Here is a 16,068-nt window from a genome sequence, read left to right on the forward strand (position 1 = left end):
GGCCTTCATGGCCTCCCTGAAATTCCTGCCCTGGTCATGACGCAACACTGCCAGAGGCAAAATGGAGCGTCTATGATCCATTGACTCCTATTCTATGCTATAACATAAACATGGCTGTACATTGGGGTTTCCAGAAGGTATGCGGTCACCCTACTCTCCACAGTTAGGAGAAAGGATAAATTAACAGTGAGGATTTGTGCAGTAGCAACGCTCAGTTATGTTGTCATCCTTTACCTCAGCTATACTGCAAATAACGATCAACAACTGTCAGGATTATTCGATCTGACGCCTTCTCCTCTCTGTTCCAACACACAAACAAACCGTGGCACGCCGCACGAGAGCCAGCGCCGCTTTCAAAATGCGATCGAAGATCTCACAATTCTCACAAGATATGGGGTGAGACTGAGCTGCGCCAGCTATGGGTAATTTGAACTGCCTCCTCCTGGCAAGGGCCGTGACTGATGTATTAGCAGCGTACAGTAATGAGCTGCAGGAGAAATGTGTTCTGCCGGGGTTACATAATGGGAGCGTTGTCAGGGACAGGTCCAACATCACTTAGTCTCCAAGGAGGTGGATTGAATATATTCTGTACCAGCTTTGTTCAGTTGTGATACAGTCAAGGGGCCAAGGGCATACAAACAAGCCCTGCAGTAAACACTCATACATATCTACAGTACTCACCTACTGTACATGCTCAAAGATTGAGGCTTCCACCCTCGCTTTTATGAAATATTCAAGACCATTAGGATTGATTAAATGTATTTGCAACGTAAAATGAATCATTTTACACTCTCAAGAGTTAAAGATCTATAGGGGCCCATTTGGTTAACAACCCTCCATCATTTAGCTGGGCTCACCTGGAACCCCCTCAAGGACCACTGGTGGTCCACGGACCACTGGTTGAGAACCTGGATGCTTAAACCTTTGCTTTTATGAAATATTCAAGACCATTAGGGTTGATTGATTGATTGATTGATTGATTGATTTTGGTGACATGAAAAACAGCACAAAAGCACTTTCCAACATACAGTCAATGTATCACTCATTAAAGCCGGAGGGCTTATTTCTTATTTATTGTGGTCATCTTCAGGGTTTTAGAGAAGAGGCTTCTGAACAGGAATTCTATTGATAGATTGACCAATTCAAATTCAATAATTTCATCTTAAAATAGCAAATATATAGTATCTATTGTAATTCTTGTAGAGCTTGAGTTTGCCAGGGCTAGTGTTAGGGTTACGCAAGATTTGGTTGTGCACCGTGTCGCGCACTGGAAATAGATGCTCACAATGTGTCGTGAACTTGTAGGTCTGCTATTTTTGGCGTGCGACAAGTATGAATCAGGCTTTAGAGAAAGCAAAGAGTTAGCCAAGAGAAAGACATGTTGGAAACCAAATGACTAAAAATAGACTGTGGAGGCTGTGACACACACACACACACACACACACACACACACACACACACACACACACACACACACACACACACACACACACACACACACACACACACACACACACACACACACACACACACACACACACACACACACACTCTTAAGTCAGCAAGGTCTTTTTATTCAGGGTACAAATTTTTACAGGGCAGCCTTATCAGCAAGAGCCCCAGACATTCCTAGCTAGACTCTTACAGCCTATATGCATTGCCATACTGACATAAAGCAAGAGAGTACAGCACAGTCAGTAGAACTGCACAGTAAACCCCCTACAGGACCAATTTTACACTCATTGTCAGAAAGCTGCTGAAAAACAGTTTTTTGAATATTTCCAAGAATAATGTTGTTTTTTCCTCCAGGTAGGTTATGTGCTACCTTAATCTAATTATTATTTTTTTGAAGAATAATTTCACGTTACATACTTTAAATGTTTTTGTTTTCACTGGAACAGTTTGGTAATAATCTCCTCTTTTCTCTAGAACCTAAAAGAAATGTGTCTAATTCAACATTGCAAAAAAGCATATTTGATATTACCATGTCTGAGTATTGAATAATAAGAAGCTTATGAATGATGCTACATCATACTTTTAGATGAATATGCCTTTCAAACTCACTTTTAAGACAAAAACTCAAGCCGTTTTATCTTAATCTTAACTGAAGTTCTCTTGCATTCTTGATAAATTAAGCCTAATCGTTTAGATTCCCTCTTCACTCATTTATGGATATCTAATCAAAGTCAAACCCATGCTTATAACTATGTTCCATGCATTAGACACTTAAACCCCGACTGTTGTCCCTCATGGATCTATTCAAGGCCCCCTCCACATACATACACTAAATCACTTAGGGTGAAAATAGCTGATCTACAACTTTACGTGTCGCAAATCGCTAATTGAGAAGGTTAATAGTGAAACGTCCTTACCTGGATGCTCTTAATACCAGCTTTACAGTAGTATCTTTTGATGTCCACATCAATTTCAGTGTTCCCAACAAAACTGATGAACAAAAAAAGGTATATTAAAATATATATATATATATATATATATATATATACATGATTTAAACAGATGCGGTCTATAACAGGATTGGCTGGATCACCTGATCTGTAGGTCCATGATGATCTGGCGCTTGTCAACATTTTCTGTGTAAACCTTGACCCCATTGACTCTCAGGGGCTGCAATGTAACACAGGGAAAAAGTTATGACCACAACAACACCGTGTGTACAGTAACAAAGGAAACATCACTGTAGCCCCAGTCTCCACGTGGTTCGCATGCACTCGACCTCTTCGGTGACCCCACAACACATGGAAACTATTTGAGACACTCAAGCGCGCGCGTGCACACACACACACACACACACACACACACACACACACACACACACACACACACACACACACACACACACACACACACACACACACACACACACACACACACACACACACACACACACACACACACACACACACACACACACAGGCTGTCCCAACAACACCTGCTGCTGGAAGTCTGTTTTATCACCTGTTAGAAGAAACTACACGTAACAACATTGAGCAAAGAACTACTGTACCACAGGAAATGTTATTTGGGAGACACTCACTTTGTCTCCCATGTCAATCTTGCTGAAGCAGAAGGTGCTGAGGTGGGCGTTGGACGCCTTCACCGCCGGCTCGATGGTGTCATGGAACAGCTTCTCCACGAACTGGCAGATGTACGGCCACATCTGCCTCACCGTCTAGTTAGATAGATAGATAGATAGATACCTTTATTAGCCCAAGGGGGAAAATCAGTCGCCCGGAGGCAGCACAGCAGTATAAGGATATTTAAAAAAAGTTACAGAGAGAGAAGTATGAAAAGAATAAAAATGAACAGTGTAGAGCAAAGAGCAAGGTACACCAAAGAAAGGGAACGAAGAATATATACATAAAGTGAAACAGCCATACTTAGAAAAAAGAAGAAAAAAAAGTAGCGGAGGAGACATAGATATGGAATACTTTATTGGCAGTTTAAAAAAAAAAAAATCACAACAATGGAAAACGCCAAAAAAAGCCAAAAAAGCCAAAGCTCACTTCCAAACTGTACAACGACCATGAAACAAAGAAAAGGAAATCCATATAAAGTCGGGAGCAATACATATAGGACAAGAGGTACCCAAAGAGAAGAATCCAATGCAGAGAGTGGGCTATCCGGGGTAGGGATCTAACTATGACCAGTTAGTGTATGATTTGAGGTCATTCTTAAATCTTGCCAGAGAATTTAGGGATTTCAGGGCTGAAGGGAGGGCATTCCACAGAGTAGTGGCTGCATTATAAAAATGCATTGTTCCCCTTAAGCGTCCTGAAACTGGGGGAGGGGGGGGGGGGGGACGAGCCGAGGTCATATAAACTTCCCCTGGTATGTGGGCATCGCTCACTCTGGGCAGATAATTAAGCAGGTATTCGGGAACACAAACATCTAGGATCATGAAAGACCAGACACCAGAGGAAGAGAGTGAGAGTGAGAGTGAGAGTGAGAGTGAGAGTGAGAGTGAGAGGGAGAGGAGAGGAGAGGAGAGGAGAGGAGAGGAGAGGAGACTCAACTGGCACAATGGCATATTTTTGGAACCATTGAATCACGTTGATGGGCAGCTTGTCTCCCGCGAGCATATTTATGTCAACCTTCATGTCCTCCTTTCCTGACTGAATCACACCCTCTTCCCATTAATCTTCCTCTTCTCCTTAACATAAATCATTTAAAAAAAAATCCTTTCCATCTCTCTCCTCGGCTCCTTTCTTCCTACACAGTAAAATCCTGAGTGTTCATTTAACTCTGAGCCTCCCGCCAGAAAGATACAGCAAGACTCCTCTCACCGGGCAAAGAGTGGACCAAGAGGGTCCACCTGGGGAAACAGCTCCAGTTCCCCAGGGAGATAGTGGAAACATCGCTCCAACCAGACCTAGTCATGTGGTCGGAGGCTGGCAAGACAGTCCTTCTGGTCGAACTCACTGTCCCATGGGAAGGGGTCTTGGAGGCTGCTAACGAGAGGAAGCAAGCCAAGTATGCAGGCTGGCTGGAGAGCCGTTACGTGCCCTGTGGAAGTGAGGTGTAGGGGCTTCGTAGGTTCTTCAACTGTTCGCCTACTTCGCAACATTTGATCCACACAGGAGCAAAGCATCGGAAAGCCGTGAAAGAGTTGGCTGAGGAGGCAGAGAAAGGCAGCTTCTGGCTGTGGCAAAGGAAGAAGCACAAGAGTTGGGGGCCAAACAACACCTTGGGCTTCAGCAGGGGGTGGCAGGGAAAGATGAGATCCCTGCCGTCGCCCCGCCACCAGTGGAGAGTCAACGACTGGTGGTCCCCAGCTGATGACCCGTCTAGGCCCATAGAGGTGTTCAGTGAGGTGTCACAGCACACCTGCTCAAAAGGCACTGTTGGAGGTGCATCAGGCAGTATTAATGCCCAGCAGGAAGACCATCACCTGAGATATGAAAGTTTGAAGATATACAGTATCACTTCTACATCTTACTACATGAATGTTTTGTAGACCTGTCCAGAGTATCATTGCGACCGCCAGGTCGCAGTTACTATCAAAACCTCCACCGGCTGTCAGTCTGTCAGTCTGTCTGTCTGTCTGTCTGTCTGTCTGTCTGTCTGTCTGTCTATCTGTCAGTCACACGTCACACATCACAATTTTGCCAAACTTTGCACACACACACTCCTTGGATGCCAAACCACAACCTCCACCCCTCATTCCTCTTCTAGCACCACCATGAGGCCGATTCTTGCAAAACACATTTTTGGACACTGCTCCTACAGATTTTGCCCTAAAATCAGGCAAAGTGGTACACAGTATCTCTAGAGTCATGTCATCAACATGCATCTGTCCCATTTTCCCTTATTCCCTCCGGGCTACCATTGCCTTCTAAAGTTTGTGTATGCGACCTGATGGTCGCTTATCTCCCGATTAGGAAGTCTTACTGGTTTGTAACATTTGTGTCCAAGGCACCATGGCTCTGGCCCTCGCATTCCATTATATCATTTTATTCTTGTCGTGTTGGTGATATGAAGGGAATTTAAACTAGTTTTTAAAGCTACTACCTAAAAGCTGCCTTTCTTAACACTACTTAACACCACTTAAATAAGTCCAATAGGATATACGAAATCAAATCATTCAAAATATCACTATATCAAGAAGCCAGTCAGTCAAATACATCTAGCTGGGAGTCCCACCGATGAAATCTTAATTCGGCAAGAGAAACATCAGCTAGCTTGTGGCAGTGTGTGTGTGTGTAGATAGATAGATAGATAGATAGATAGATAGATACCTTTATTATCCCAAGGGGGAAATTCAGTGTGTGTGTGTGTGTGTGTGTGTGTGCGTGTGCGTGTGCGTGCGCGTGCGTGCGTGCGTACTGAATTTAAAAAAAGAAAATTGTTCAAGGTTGTTTCCACAGGGATTTGGAAGAATTTTAACGTGTGCAGTGCAGTGAGCACAGCACACTAATAGAGACTAGAGAAAAAGAGTATCCTCAATGAAATGTCAAAGGAGCGCTTCCCTGCCTCCACACACATCAGACAATGATTACTATTTTATATTTTACCTTGTTCAGCCACTCCACTCTTTCCACATCGGGGAACTGCACCTGCAATGGAACAGACAGAACACAGATGATCTCTATGCAGGATTTAATTAGGCCCACAAGCACAGTCAATCATGTGGTGTTCAAGTCTTGAGTTTAACATCTGGGTGAATTTGCACATTTTACACAGTTAAATGAACACTGAGGAATGTACTCTGTATACACAGGCCTGTCCCAATTATTAAATAATTGCCACAATTATTTGAGATAATCACAATACTTTTTTGCATAACTGTAATAATCGTCATAATCATTTTTCAATGTTGAATCATTTTCCCATATTTTCAAAATTGTTTTAAAAATAGTTTTTTATTTGATTGTGTTTAAAAAATATATAGTGGAAATAGTGGAAACAGTGGAAATAGTGGAAACGCGTCATCATGGGACGCGTTTTGACATGCTTTGAGCTTGTAGATCGGCTATTTCCATTATGCATTCAGTATAAAGTTATTACATTATGCACCTTTTGTTTACGAAACCTAGAAGCCAAACAGAAATGTAATTTGCAATCATAATGTTCAGAAAAAAAACACACACACACACACATATAAATCATTAATCAAAATTATTTGAGCAACAATTAATTGTCAAGTAAAAGTGACGTAAAAGTAAAATGTCAAAACCATGACAGTCTTACGTATACAACTTTAAATTTCACGTGCAGATGCCCAGTATTCAGAAACCCTGGATCTAACAATGTCAATATTAGTAAAATATTCATGCATTTCCCTCCTTGGCCTACTGGTAGTGTGAACAACGAATTTGGCACTGATCTGATCCCAGCGGTTTTCAAGAATAATAGACTCAGAGTCAGTCAGATAGACACAGCTTGCCTCATAGGTACTATGCGGCAAAAAAAAAGAACTAACGGCACGTAATTCCCATACCAATTAGGAGGGCCGGCTTAATGCAAGGGCTTTAGGTGCTACAGCTTGGGGTGGCATCAAACAGCGGGGAGAAAGTGAAAGAACTAAGAAGACTCAACTATTGCAGCAAAAGTGCTGAAATTTAGAAGCAAAGGCTGCTGAAGTGAACTGTGAAACGTTTTTCACGTTGCTCCCCCCCCCCCCCCCCCGCTGACAAAACGTCCCCGGGGGCACCGAAACGGGTCGTAGAACCGGGCACTGTGAAAGGTTAATCCGGCAATGCCAATTAGTTCAAGTCCTAACGGGAAGGAAACATTTCTCTTTAAGTATGACACTTCCAAAACCCAAGAGAACCCTCTATTTTGTGTCATAGATCAATATAATGAATAGATAGTTGGCTGCTGAATCAATCTGAGAAATAGCTTGTCTTGAGTGATATCAAGGCTATAAATATACTGGAAGTCTGAACCTATTGCTTCATTTGAGCAATAACAAGCATAGGCAATTTCACACGCAATAAACCTGAATAGTTTAAGATGTATTCCCACGGATGTCAAACTTTGTTCCTGTATTTATGTACAGTATATTAGATTACCCTGTTAGGAATAGGATGAATATACAGTATTAACTGGAAACCTGGGAGCCTCTACTGACATTGTAAAATCTGAATATCATGGTAGGTACACATTTCAAAGGTTTTACATGGCGTTCAAGGAAATAAAGTGTAAATAAATAAACAAACAAATGCCATATCGTATTAAATAACTAATTTCACCGGGTCTAAGCTGTGGTTTGCCTGAAGTCTACAGACCACCATAAAGCAAGTTAGTAACACATTCTTTAGAGTTCTAGCATCAAGCAATTAAGTAGAGAAGAGTCCAGGCATAATGGTGTTGCATGCACGCGCACGCACACACACGCCCACAGATAAGGTTTTCCTTAGACACACAATCTTGCTAAAAGGGGAGTCAGTGTTTTCTTAACCGAACTACCCAAACTAATGGCTCTCTATAGCTGGATATCTGGGGAGACAGCATTTTCTGCAGCAGCTCCAGGGATACAAGGCCAGTCCTCATGCTAATATAATGTACGTGGAAGAAGTGCTGATCCAGCACTAGAGTGTCAAAGCAGGATGGAGAGGATAGAGGGAAGACAGGATGTACAGTAAGGTTGTTGCCTTAAACCTCAAGAAGTAAGTGTGACAGATTGAGGCTTTTAAGGTGAAAGTGGCCGTGTTATGTAATCATTGGGATTCTACACGAATAAAAGTGGAAAGTCCAAGATGACTGAGGAGGGCATAAGGACTACAGTGGGGAGAAAAAGAGGGTAAAAAATGATTGGCTACTCTAAATTTAGAAAAGAAAACAGCAAAAGTAGCAGATCGACAAGCTCAAAACATGGCGCGAACACGTTTTGAGCATGAGCATGTGGATCTGCTACTTGATGATCAAGTTGGGCATATTTATGAAGGAAAAAAAAAAAAAAAAAAAAAAGAAACACACAATAAGTTAGAATATTGAGATAAGAGATTTCTGCCCGACAGGCGATTATGCATACTTTATAGTGTTTTCTAGGCTCGCAAATAACACACAAAAGCTAAATATAAACACGCAGACCACTTGGCAAGGCGCTTCGAGTCACAAACTCTTCCTCGGGCAGCAATGAAATTGAACTCACAGCGATTAGCCGCACTGTTAAACCTGACATACTGACTGACTGGGCTCATTCAGACAAAGTAGGTGCAGTCTGCAGCAGTCACAACGGATCAATCGCTCATTCAACTAGTGACACACTATTGTGAATGAAGTTAATTACTACTCAGTTCTGCCCAGTTCTCAATTAGTGTGAATCTGGAAATCTGTTCATAATTAAGCTGCCAATTAATTGCACTAAAATATCTTTTCACGCTTTACCTAACAACAATTGGTCCGTATGTTTACCTGTTTTATGGAGGACAAAGTACTCACATTTCCACTTTTTCATTAGCGTACACCAACAAATGAACGCTTATGCGTTTTGGCTACAGTATGAGCCTTCATCAAAGCATTCACAATCAGTACATAGATTCAACTCACTCACTATAGAAAAGGTCAGATTTTCTTGGATTCAAGGTATTTTCTCTTCAAATAAACACAAAGGCATATGTGGTCAATATCTGGGTAAGAAGAACATGATAATCTCCCATTTAAACCTGAAAAATCACATTCCTGAGTCCTGACCTGAACACAGAAGACAGACACGTGATCTCAGTACTACCAGTCATTGCTGTGTTCTTCCTATTCAACAGAAGGGTTTTGAATGACTGTCTCCGTTATGTATGCAGACTATGCAACCACCATAAGTCACTATGGTCACACACCAATAAGAAATGCACTTACAGTAACAGGTCGAGTTTCTCAAACAATAGACCTGCTTGTTTATGTCTGCTACTGTAGTGTCTCACAGGATACAGTTCTTACAGGCACAGACTTACTTGTGGACGTATATGTAGCTACTACAGCACCATGTGGCAAATGATTCACCCAGCCAGGGAAATTAACTGGGACCAAAAATACAGTTTAGTAATATGAGAAGCTGGGTTCTAACTTCAGGATTTTGGTCACTAAGCTGGAATGGCCCGCAAAAATCAATGCCAACTTTATTACCACCTAAATCTTGATGGTGGAGGAAAACAACTGACACCAGCTCAATTTTAAATCTATAAATAGTCTGCATTTAATCTTCATAAAACTATCCGACTTGTAAGTCAAGACAATACTCTCTCTGTCTCTGTCAGATATTACCAAATACAGCAGTTGTACCATTTAGTTGATGCATTCTTCCTTCATAAAACTCTCTGACTCGTACAGTGTCTACTCAGCCTTAACATTATTCACAATCAATCAGTCCTATTACTCATTGTAGTTCAGTGGGTGTAAGTCAAGACAATACTTTCTCTGTCTCTCTGTCAGATATTACCAAATACAGCAGTTGTACCATTTAGTTGATGCATTCTTCCTTCTCCAGTCTCCACAACAAGACTAGCCTAGCCAGGCAAAGGCCAGATTTTTGGGTCCAATGCCAATCCAGAATTTGGAGAGTCCTAGACCTAGTTGACCACAGATTACCGATGGTTTGACCGATATGTTTTAAATTAAAATGTATTTAAATAAATACAAAATAACTAAAAACATTACTACTTAAAATAGCCAATCTACAAGCTCAAGTTGTGAGCTTGTGAGATGCTATTTTTTGGGGGGAAGTTCATTCCCAAAAACTGTTGATTTTGCCTATACTGCTCAGAATAAAAATAGAATACCTGGTTGAAAGTGGTTAAAAAGCCAGCCACATTGGCTGCATACTTGCTGAAACTGCTGTTGTCCAAAAGGTCACATTTTGGCCAATACCTCGGCCTGGACAGTGAGTCCACAAACATGTTAGTACTTGACTCGCTATTTGCGTGTTTGAAAACATGAACACAGCACACACAAGTCAAGCCGGGATGTGTTCTCATGTGGATGCTTTCTCCTCTCTTTCTAAACCTGGCTGCTCTGCCTTCTCTTTTAATAGGCAGCACAACACAGCCAGTCTCAGTCTGGTGTCAGCAGAATCAGCTTTTCTCACTGCCTGTGTTTCGGCACAGCCATAAATAAGTCATCAGAGATCATCATCACAGGGTCGATCTGCGTGGGGACTGGACTCCGATGATGTAACCCAGTGAGATATTTAATGGTCTGTCGCTGTGGCTGACGGTGACGTGTCGCGCGCGGCGCACTCCCTCTGGAGAGGACAGAAGCTTTCAGATAATTAACTAGCTGGACTTGATGATGTCTCTCTCCAACAATGTCAGCTCTGTCCATATGGGTTCGGGTTAGGGATGGAGCGATATGAAAATTACATGTCATGACTCATGATTATTGTGGCAAAGATAATTGTGATTATTAACGTTATTATCGCAATAATCAAAATGTGCTTAAAATTGCCACTTTTATTTAACCACTTGAACCAACAGAATCCCTATTCTGGGGGGACGGTTTTCCCAAAATAGGTGATCTACAAGCTCACAACACATTGCAACTGCAAGCTTGAAGATCTACTTTTTGGGGCAAATTGATTTGTGTTGAGTGAAATAAGAGCGTACCAACTGTGCTGAAGTATATAGAGGGTTCAAGAAATGGTACTGAATTTGAAGCTCAACAAAAGTTAATTCATCCTAGTATATGATGGAGGACAATTTCACGATACATTAAGATCTCTGCGATATGATTATTGTGAGGCGTTTTTCTATCACGATAAATGATGAATAATAATAACGATGAATGCCCTCATCCCTTGTTCGGGGCCGATTTTGTTGTAGGAGATGCCCAAGAATGAATGGACCAGATGAGCCTTGCCATTGGCAACTACTGAATGTCAAGAAAATGATTGGTTTGTGCACGAGTATGTTCATTTAGCCCGTTACTGCCAAAACAGTTCAGCAATTTGGCTGATAAGATTTCAGCGTTGCTCTTAAGTGGCATAATTTCTCCTGGGTGGCACAATAATCCCAATCCTTCCAGGGAGGCAGCAGTCAACAATATTGCTAAGGGACTCCGCCTGTCTCTGTGGTGTTTCTTGTGAAATCCTTACAGGAGACAGAAACCAATACGAGAGAGTGTATAATTATAATCCCATTGGGGTATAGAATTAAAACTGGAGCTGTGTTTTCCTCCACATTAACAGAATGGCATCTCATTTATTTTGAAAAGTAAATTGCAAATAGACCACAATGATGCATTTGCAGAGAACAGCATGGTGATAAGTCCTGAAATCAAGACCATTGGCTGAGATATATTAGGCTCTTTCTCCATGGGCAATGAGCCATTCTGAAATGTCTTATTTACATGTGTATTATTTACAGCTTACTGCCAAGTAGCCTAAATTAGGTCTTTCCTCTACATGATGTCTAGGTAAGTTCTATTTTGTGCTCTCAGATCGGACTGGAACCAACCCACTTATCTAACATGAGATAACGGGGTGTTTTACATCTTCTACTTATAGAGTGTGTTGATATCTGGTACACGTGTGATGGCTGCTCTAGGGTCTTAAAATAACAGTACTAGGGCCTGTGCTGTGGCTGCGTGGGCATGTCTCCTTTCCACCATGGTGTCTGGTTTACTATTGTGACATACTGTATTTAGACCCCGGGGGCTCAATGGTAATGTCACCGCTGAGAGACAGCTGCTTGATCACAGCTTCACAGCTCAACGCCGCTCCCCCATCTCCTGTCAGCTGATTGTTGTTCCAGGAAACTCACAAAGATGCTTCACAAACAAGAACTACTCGTGTGTTATAGAGAGAGGTGAGATATTTTGTCTCAAAAGGTAGGCTACTGAAATCCCTTAAAGGGGAATACCACTCATTTTCAACAATGAACTATGTCATTAATATACCTTAGAGTACACCTTCATGATGTCACTGACCACGTGACTCCACAATCAATCCTCCAGTTCTAGGCAACAGAGAAGTGGGGGGACTTTTTCCAACTCTAAGGTATATTAATGACATAGTTCAAAGTTGAAAAGGAGTGGTACTCCCCTTTAAATTTACCCTTTAAGTCAGTTGTCAGCAGGGCCACATCTTATACCATAAGCTGTCTTCAACAGGGGGTTACATTTTGACTTGAACACTGAGGAGAACATTAGCTGAAAATTGCAGATAAGCTCACAGCATAGATCTGCTATTTTCAGCAAAAAGGTTTCGTGTAAAGGGGGAAAAAGAGCAGACCAAGGACAAGTCTTGTGGGGTCCCTGCTTCATCTCTCTCTCTCTCAACTAAGGAAGGGGTCCTTGGCCTGAAAAACATTGAAGACCCCTGGTCTTACCGGAATAATACCTTAATAATAGTCTAAGCTTACCCCTAGCCTAGGATCACAAGACCTTGGATCACATGATACAAGTCATGTATCAGTATCACATTGATTCTCAAAGTAGGGTCCAGGGACCCCCAGGGGTCCTCGAGGCAGTTCCAGGGGGTCCCCAGCAAATTAAATGGTAGTTAGGAACCAAATGGACCCTTAGGGTTCTTTTTACACTCTCATAAATTGGGGTCCCAGAAATAGAAATGCCATTAAATGGGGTCCGTAGCCTAAAATGCATGTCAAACTGGGGGGTCCTTGAAATTAAAATGTCTTGAGAATCACTCCTAGAGCCTCCCCAAAAATTGTCTCTTATATGGGGGTCCTTGCCATATATAGGCTATCTTTTCAAATGGTGGTCTGTGGGCTAATAAGTATCAGGGCTAAACGTCTTACCCATGCTGGCAGACCAGAGGATGTGACAGCACTGTGTTTAAGTCTTACCCATGCTGGTAGATCACCCATGCTGGTAGAGCAGCGGTTCTCAAAGTGGATTCTCTGTGGGTTCCTTTATGGGGGTCTAAATTGACCCATACAAGTCTGTAACTCTGACAGCATACAAATGGAACCAAATGAACCCGTTAGGGTTCATTTTGGTTCCATTTGTACACCGTCAGAGTTAATGGGGAGACCTTGAAATTTGACAGTTTGAGACACACTGGATAAGAGTTTGTGACAGGCTGACAGCACTGTATTTAAAGGAGCTATAGTCAACTTTTTCTTGAAAAACGGATGCTAAAATAAAAATAATGTTTCGAAAATATTTTATAAATAAATAAGCTTCATATATGTGTTTCAATTAAAAAATGACCACAAAAAGCGTAAAATAATGATAAAATAATCATTTTGGCCCTTTGTTTACATTTACAGGGCCCGTACTTTGTTTACATCCTAGTCTGTAGACTAGGATGTACACCTACAATGAAAAATCACACCCGTGTGAACTGAGCGGTGGTTCTCCCCCCCCCCCCCCCCCCCCGTGTGTGTGTGTGTGTGTGTGTGTGTGTGTGTGGGTGTGTGGCATGGACAACAGCGCCCCTCCCTTAACATGTGTGGACAGAAAAGGTACTACACAGGCTTGAGGCTACATACAGACCCACATACAAACCCACATACAAACAAACATACCTACACACACGGCCACGCTATGGAGACGGTGTGACCACCGCTCAAAAAGTTGACTATAGCTCCTCACCCAAACTCCTCACTCCACCCCGTCTCACCCATGCTGGTATATCAGTGGATGTGACAGCACTGTGTTTAGGTCTTACCCATGCTGGTATATCAGTGGATGTGACAGCACTGTGTTTAGGTCTTACCCATGCTGGTATATCAGTGGATGTGACAGCACTGTGTTTAGGTCTTACCCATGCTGGTATATCAGTGGATGTGACAGCACTGTGTTTAGGTCTTACCCATGCTGGTATATCAGTGGATGTGACAGCACTGCAGGTCTTACCCATGCTGGTAGATCAGTGGATGTGACAGCACTGTGTTTAGGTCTTACCCATGTAGATCAGTGGATGTCACAGCACTGTGTTTAGGTCTTACCCATGCTGGTAGATCGGATGATGTGACAGCACTGTGTTTAGGTCTTACCCATGCTGGTAGATCGGATGATGTGACAGCACTGTGTTTGACACTGCTCTCCTCCTGATGCTCAAAGAACGCCAGGGCTCTGCTCAGGCGGCTGCTCTTCCCCCAGGTGATCCTCCGCCACCAGAAGAAGACGGCGAGCCCAATCAGCAGCCAGCTGAAGCTGAACTCAAAGTAACCCAGCGCGTAGATGGGGAAAATGAACACGAAACTCTTGGCGAACTGGACCCACGTCTGGGTCAGCTCGCTCGCCGAGGAGGACGCCTCCTTGTCCGGCGCGGCGTCGTGGGCAATGTCCACCCCGGCTGGCGGCTGGTTCAAGTTGGCGTCTGTGTTGTTGTTGCCGGCGCTCGGCGAGTTATTATTGTTGTGTCCATTTTCCTTGGGTGCCATGGAACTTGCGCTGCTGTGTGAGGAAGAATGGGCTCCGCGCACCGCCGTCATTCTGTCTCTGGACATCTGTGCCGCTCCACGCTGCTCGCTCCTTATTTAGTTCAAATGCTGCGCGTACGTACACATACACAGCGGGTTCCCATGTGCGCGTCCAGTAGAGTAGAGCTGCCAGCCACTCACGTTAATTCACCCGTACACCAGCCCATCGCTTTTAATAGAATAGAAGAACCGTCCTCCGCATCGACTGTTTTATCTCGGCGACTTAAATCGTTGGGAAAACATCGTTTACTAAAAAAAAAGAAAAAAAAAGATGTTGGACGGCAGAGAAAACCACGTCCCACTCGGACTCCCTCACTTGAGTTGCCTCTGCTTCAGATGCGTGCGCTAAAGTGACAGCCTGGCTGGCAGGGAATGATGGCACTCAGTGACCCACTGGTTTCCAAGCGCTGGGTCAGGACCCATTTGTGAGTCGCGGAAAACATTTTTTTGGGTCCCTTAATTTTGGTTTACTACATTTTTGTTTTCAATTATTATTATTTCAAAACATCTTCTAAAAACATTCCCAAAAAAAAAAAGCTAAGAATTTCATGAATATTTAAAAAAAAAAAATAGTAAACAAATGTTTAAGAAAATAAGTGAAAATTGCTGATCCTCGTTGTGAGTTTGTAGATCTGCTGTTTTCACTAGTTTGGGTCTCGGTCTCCGGAGTGACTCCCGGACAAATGCATAGGCCTAATTTAAATTTTCTCTTTTGGGTCTCGACCTGAAAAGTTTGCTCCAGTCCAGACGCACTCCGCTGTCCCGACTCTCCAACATGTGAACCTAATGAATCCCATTATATGCATGTGATGGGCTGTGTGAGGTCAGGAGAGGGCACAATGTCGCCACCCCGCGTTCAACCGCAGTAAACGCACCGTCGATTGAATCAACCGTAAAAGGTCAGCATGAAGCGCGCAGAGAAATCAAACGAAGCACGGCCAGGCGTCAAACTTGCGGACCCCCCTCTGAAAAGGTTTCGTGCCAGGGACCCCCAGAAGAGAAGAGTTATGTTATATAAAGTCCAAACTTTTTTTCATATTTTGAATAGCAAACATATAAATGATAAAGTGGTTAAAAATACAAATTATTGTGGTCATCCTCAGCCCCGGACCCCACGTTGAGAACCACTGCATTAGAGCAACCATCAGCAATTGACATGACTTTGTCTAGATATTTATCTAATAATAATAAAGGAGCTGCCCGTTTCCCTGGTGATACATAACAAAGT

General features: G+C 42.8%; 1 protein-coding gene across 1 annotated transcript in view; it reads right to left on the bottom strand.

Annotated features, from left to right (window-relative positions):
- Positions 1-14,867, bottom strand: part of esyt2b (extended synaptotagmin-like protein 2b) — a gene marked incomplete at its 5' end in the record, with an annotated part of 59,470 nt that extends 44,603 nt beyond the window's left edge. Inside the window, 5 exons of the mRNA XM_080751765.1 lie at positions 2,373-2,445; positions 2,549-2,625; positions 3,056-3,190; positions 6,033-6,074; positions 14,412-14,867. Of these exons, the coding sequence (XP_080607891.1) occupies positions 2,373-2,445; positions 2,549-2,625; positions 3,056-3,190; positions 6,033-6,074; positions 14,412-14,867 (783 nt within the window). The remainder of the gene's footprint in view (positions 1-2,372; positions 2,446-2,548; positions 2,626-3,055; positions 3,191-6,032; positions 6,075-14,411) is intronic.
- Between the last annotated feature and the right edge of the window lie 1,201 nt (positions 14,868-16,068).

This window comes from Nannobrachium achirus (genome assembly GCF_963921795.1).
Source record: "Nannobrachium achirus genome assembly, chromosome: 21".
NCBI lineage: Eukaryota > Metazoa > Chordata > Actinopteri > Myctophiformes > Myctophidae > Nannobrachium > Nannobrachium achirus.